This window comes from Oncorhynchus tshawytscha, linkage group LG13 (assembly GCF_018296145.1).
Source record: "Oncorhynchus tshawytscha isolate Ot180627B linkage group LG13, Otsh_v2.0, whole genome shotgun sequence".
Lineage (NCBI taxonomy): Eukaryota > Metazoa > Chordata > Actinopteri > Salmoniformes > Salmonidae > Oncorhynchus > Oncorhynchus tshawytscha.
In genome coordinates, this window is record NC_056441.1 from 12,597,009 (window position 1) to 12,603,353 (window position 6,345).

General features: G+C 46.1%; 1 protein-coding gene across 1 annotated transcript; it reads right to left on the minus strand.

The window, feature by feature from the left end:
- Positions 1-599: 599 nt before the first annotated feature.
- LOC112238449 (G-protein coupled receptor 20) lies at positions 600-1,747 on the minus strand. Its single transcript, XM_042295031.1, has 2 exons — positions 759-1,747; positions 600-617 (listed from the first exon to the last, which is right to left on the minus strand). Exons 1-2 carry the CDS (start codon positions 1,725-1,727, stop codon positions 600-602), a joined length of 987 nt encoding a protein of 328 aa, XP_042150965.1. The 5' UTR covers positions 1,728-1,747.
- Positions 1,748-6,345: the final 4,598 nt, after the last annotated feature.

Consider the following 6,345-nt stretch of genomic DNA (forward strand, 5'->3'; position numbering starts at 1 on the left):
ATAGTTGTACTTTTTTTTTTCAAATGATGTATATATGGTGCTGTTTCCAGATGTTACAGAAGTGATGTGAAAAATCTCAATGTAAAAACATAACATTGACAGTCAATTGAAATTGAAATAAACAGCTTACGCTTTTCTGGAAAAACTTCTGCTACTGTTCCACTACAGTGAGACTGCATTTTACTGACTAAAATCAATCACACATCTTGTCCAAGTTCATTATCACTGCATATTATTGTATGAGTCTTCAGAATACAAACACCAGGATGCAAATTCTGTACAGAATGTATATTCTGTTGGCTTTCAAAAGCTCAAGAGATATAACGTCCCAATGCAGTCTTATCAACGGCCTGTGCCTTAGTCACAAAACCCACTATATTAGCAACACCCTCTCTCATTCCAATTCCCTTCATTTTCCTCTTTCCCTCTGTCACTCGTCTCCTCTCTCTATGCAGACATCTCTCTCTGTCACTCGTCTCTTCTCTCTATGCAGACATCTCCCTCTGCCACTCATCTCCTCTCTCCATGCAGACATCTCTCTCTGTCACTCTTCTCCTCTCTCCATGCAGACATCCCCCTCTCTCACTCTTCTCCTCTGGCTATGCAGACATCTCCCTCTGTTGCAGGGTGCAGGGGGTGAGAGTCAGTGTGGCCACGCTGTGAGCGATAGCCATGGCTGTCCCTGATCCTTTTGAACTCCTTAGTCCACTGGCAACGTCCCCTCCACTGGTCCTCTCTGCCTCCACCTCCACCTCCACCTCCGCCCCTGTCCCTGCCCCTGGCCTCTTCCTGCAGGCCCGGCGCATGGCCGAGCGGAAGCTGTCCGTCACCAAGCAATAGACCACTGGGTCCAGGCAGCTGTTGAGGCTGCTTAGGGTCACAGTGGCATGGTACGCCAACACCTGCTGTGCTCTGTCACCCCCCATCCGGAAATACACCAACGCCTGGCGCACGTGGAAGGGCATGAAGCAGATGGAGAAGACAACCAAGACAGCCACCAGGAGCCTGACTGCTCTGGCTCTCCGGCCCTGGCTCTGAGGCATCAGCTTGGGGTCGGTCAGGGCGCATGCCACCCTGAGTGTGAATGTCACGATGACCACCAGGGGGAGCAGGAACTCCAGGAAGGACAGGGCAAAGAGGGCGGTGAGTCGGCAGCATGACGTGGCCTTGCTCTCCAGCTCCGTGGTCTGGAAGGAGTAGGTGACCACCACGGCGAGGAGCCAGATCCCCACACTGACTCCCTTAGCGACCCCAGGGCTCCTCCAGCGGCGCCCGGCCCCGGCCCACACCACGGCTATATAGCGGTCCACGCAGATACTGGTGAGGAAGAGGATGCTGCAGTACATGTTGACGAAGTAGCTGAACGTGTGAACGTAGGAGCAGGCCAGACACCCTCCACCGCTGTGGTAGAGGGCAATACGGGCAGGGAGCGAGAGTGCCACCAACAGGTCAGCCACCGCCAGGTTGATGGTATAGACCACAGGGGCGGAGGAAATCTGTGAGGGCAGGCAGAAGATGTAGAGGGCCAGGCTGTTAAGGACCACACCCACCACGAACATCAGGGTGTTGACCACCATCAGTGTCACCCACAGGCCGTAGAACTCCTGGTACAGGCCCTCGTCCAGGTGGGCTAGTTTCTTCAGGTAGGGCACCCCCCACTGGGGGTTGGAAGTACTGTTTATGTCTTCAGGTGTTGCATTGACCACCAAGGACATGAGAATCTCCATTGCTGTGAGGCAGTGATGGACTGCTTCTGAAAAACAGTAATACAGTATTGTCATCATGTGACAGTACAATACGAACAACATTGAGTTTCTCAGTGAGTACAAGTAATATGCTCTTTAGAACTGTAATCACTAGAACAGAAAAATGCCCTTAGACCACAACAATTTGACTGTACCCTCCATGGTATGCTCAACAGGGATATTTCTGCACCGTTAAATATCTGCTTTCATAGTGAAAATAAGGTCCTGGGAGGAAATGACCAGAGCTATTTCCTCCCTTAGATACACACTGGAAGAATGTGAGAGCATCACACGTTTCTTTATCTTGGCCATACATGAACGGGCTGTGTCGACTTTGTAAATCTGGGCAGGAACAGGGGATTAGGCCTAGCGAGTCAGCATACATGGTGGTGATGCAGAGTGAGGGTACTGTGTGTCCCTCATCACACACTGTAGATAAACACACTAAATGAACTAATGTAGCGTCTGAATGAAAAGCGGTCAACACTAGTCCCATGTTATACTGTATGTAATAATACTGGGGTTTTTGTTAGTCATTTTTTAATGAGAGATTGTGTGCAGTTAATAGATTCTTTTAGGATAGAGAATCTCTTCAGTAACCTGATCAGACGTCCTGGGCCATAGCTAGTTCTGACCTCTTCAGTAACCTGATCAGACGTCCTGGGCCATAGCTAGTTCTGACCTCTTCAGTAACCTGATCAGACGTCCTGGGCCATAGCTAGTTCTGACCTCTTCAGTAACCTGACGTCCTCAGAGTTCGTCAGTAACCTGGGCCATAGCTAGTTCTGACCTCTTCAGTAACCTGATCAGACGTCCTGGGCCATAGCTAGTTCTGACCTCTTCAGTAACCTGATCAGACGTCCTGGGCCATAGCTAGTTCTGACCTCTTCAGTAACCTGATCAGACGTCCTGGGCCATAGCTAGTTCTGACCTCTTCAGTAACCTGATCAGACGTCCTGGGCCATAGCTAGTTCTGACCTCTTCAGTAACCTGATCAGACGTCCTGGGCCATAGCTAGTTCTGACCTGTTCAGTACCCTGATCAGACGTTCTGGGCCATAGCTAGTTCTGACCTCTTCAATACCCTGATCAGACGTCCCGTGGTGTTCATGTTAGCTGATACTGTATTTGAGACACTGCTGTGCTGTGTGAAAACGGTGAGGTGTGATGTGGCGAGGTGTGACGTATAACTGCATTAACAAACATATCACTATGTTCTACAACATGATACTTATTTTAGTCACATGAATGTACCAATATATCAGACACTTGAGTCAGTGCAAGTGCTCCATAGTTTCCATTGGCTTTAACACAAATCCTAATCCTAATAGTCTGCTCTCATACTCCCACGTGTATTATTAGTAACACTTCATTGAAATATTCTATCCTAATGCCTACATTCGTTTTCCATAAACCTGGAAGCACGATACACTTAAACCTTTCATAAGTACACTCTTATATAAGAGAGTTAGGACGGAACTTCCAGATAAAGTGGACGGAACTTCCAGATAGAACTTCCAGATAGAACTTCCAGTTAGAACTTCCAGATAGAACTTCCAGATAGAACTTCCAGATAGAACTTCCAGATAGAACTTCCAGTTAGAACTTCCAGATAGAACTTCCAGATAGAACTTCCAGATAGCTGTCAGTGACGAATACGGAGCTCAGAGAGAGCGTCGTACTTCATTGGCAGTTCACAAAATGTACTCACCCTTACCAAAAACCTTGTGTCGCACAAACCATCGCCCAAAAGAACAACTTGTTCTTAACAACTTGTTAAGATGCAGTGCACCTCTGTATGGCCTGGGGAGTAAGAGTTCAGTACGACAATGAATGAACTAGTATTCAGTGGACTAAGCCTTTCTAAAAATGTAAAGTACAGGTAGCCAATCTGTTGTGAGAGAGTTATCTCATTATGCTAGTCTGTCTCTCTATCTCTCTTGCTAAGACAAAAAAAATTCAGAGCATTCTCCATTCTGAGAATGTTTTATTACATTCAGATGCACCTATATCACTACATCTCCACAATGTATTCATGAGTCACATTCAAAGTGTATCAAAATAACATCATCAACTTCAGCCAACAGAAAACTCCTCCAAACTTACCTGTTTCAAGGATAGAATCACGTGATAACCTGTCAAGAGTGGGTGGATGTTGATCTTCGCTATAGCCAGTTAATTTAGCCAATCAGAGTCCGGAGACCCGTGTAGCCTATGTCACCTTGGACTCTTTCTAAAGTATGTCCTGGGTGCTCAGAGATCTTATTATAGGATATATCTATCTAATGTATCTTCTCACTCCATTGTTGAGCTGAGAGGGAGTCTTTCACACCACAGCACACCATGTCAAAATTATTTTAGGATTGAAAATCATTTTATGTCCATTCCCTGTAACAAACCATGTCCTTAATAAGAGGCTTGGATAATCCTTGAGTTTGAGATTGTCCTGTCTCAATGTCTCTCTCTCTCTCTCTCTCTCTCTCTCTCTCAGAATCAATCAATCTCTGAAAGTCTCTCTACATCCTTTAAATCGTTCAAGGTGCATCTTCATATCTCCCAGTATGTTTCTCACAAGATTTCACTAGGCAGTCTCTCAAGTGTCCAGTCTCTCAGACTCTCAGTCAGTGTAGTCCTGCCTTGGGCCTCTCTCCCTTTCCACTCTACTCCATCACTGCAGTGAAGTCCCCTGGCGGTACTAATCCCATTTCCCCCTGGGTTAGGACACTAAAGGAGGAAGAACCTTCCCAAGTTTCCTTCAGCTGTGACGTCACGGCCACAAGGATTAGGGGCTCTGCTGCTCCTGGACTAAAGTGTTTGTGTAAATAAAACGATTGAATACAGTAAATGAAGCAGACATTAGTATAGACCATGAAATAAATACATGGATAAGTGGATATTAGTGCCTGGAACCAAAGGTAACAACAAAGATATTTTGAGCATTTCAAATGGGCCTCAAGAGATGCCATCATGGTGTGTGAAGAGGAAGGTACTTCATGACAAATTTCAAGTGGAAAAAGCATTGTTTAGCTCACAGTGGCTAGCTGTCTTTGCTGGGGTTTCTGACTCAACGAGGGCCTGTCTATGTCATGACAGGAGTCTAAGCACATAATCTTGCTCAACAGTTCACATACCAAGCCTAGACACAAGGATAGCAAGTGTTAGCAAACAAGAACATATAGAGGGTGGTGGATTGCATGGCTGCATAGGGGAAGATACTATGAGAGTAGTTGTTTGTTCGCTATAAAAATGCTAAATAATATTAAATGGGATTGAGCTGATATTGTGAAACTGTCTGGAGTGATGACGGTTTCACAAAAGTGCTGATGTAGACAGGATGGAGTGATGATGTAGACAGGATGGAGTGATGATGTAGACTGAGGAGAGTGTAGATATAGACTGGATGGAGTGCTGCTGTAGACAGGATGGAGTGATGATGTAGACAGGATGGAGTGATGATGTAGACAGGATGGAGTGATGATGTAGACAGGATGGAGTGATGATGTAGACAGGATGGAGTGATGATGTAGACAGGATGGAGTGATGATGTAGACAGGATGGAGTGATGATGTAGACAGGATGGAGTGATGATGTAGACAGGATGGAGTGATGATGTAGACAGGATGGAGTGATGATGTAGACAGGATGGAGTGATGATGTAGACTGAGGAGAGTGTAGATATAGACTGGATGGAGTGCTGCTGTAGACAGGATGGAGTGATGATGTAGACAGGATGGAGTGATGATGTAGACTGAGGAGAGTGTAGATATAGACTGGATGGAGTGCTGCTGTAGACAGGATGGAGTGCTGCTGTAGACAGGATGGAGTGATGATGTAGACAGGATGGAGTGATGATGTAGACAGGATGGAGTGATGATGTAGACAGGATGGAGTGATGATGTAGACAGGATGGAGTGATGATGTAGACAGGATGGAGTGATGATGTAGACTGAGGAGAGTGTAGATATAGACTGGATGGAGTGCTGCTGTAGACAGGATGGAGTGATGATGTAGACAGGATGGAGTGATGATGTAGACAGGATGGAGTGATGATGTAGACAGGATGGAGTGATGATGTAGACAGGATGGAGTGATGATGTAGACAGGATGGAGTGATGATGTAGACAGGATGGAGTGATGATGTAGACAGGATGGAGTGATGATGTAGACAGGATGGAGTGATGATGTAGACAGGATGGAGTGATGATGTAGACTGAGGAGAGTGTAGATATAGACTGGATGGAGTGCTGCTGTAGACAGGATGGAGTGATGATGTAGACAGGATGGAGTGATGATGTAGACTGAGGAGAGTGTAGATATAGACTGGATGGAGTGCTGCTGTAGACAGGATGGAGTGATGATGTAGACAGGATGGAGTGATGATGTAGACAGGATGGAGTGATGATGTAGACAGGATGGAGTGATGATGTAGATAGGATGGAGTGATGATGTAGACAGGATGGAGTGATGATGTAGACAGGATGGAGTGATGATGTAGACAGGATGGAGTGATGATGTAGACTGAGGAGAGTGTAGATATAGACTGGATGGAGTGCTGATGTAGACAGGATGGAGTGATGATGTAGACAGGATGGAGTGATGAT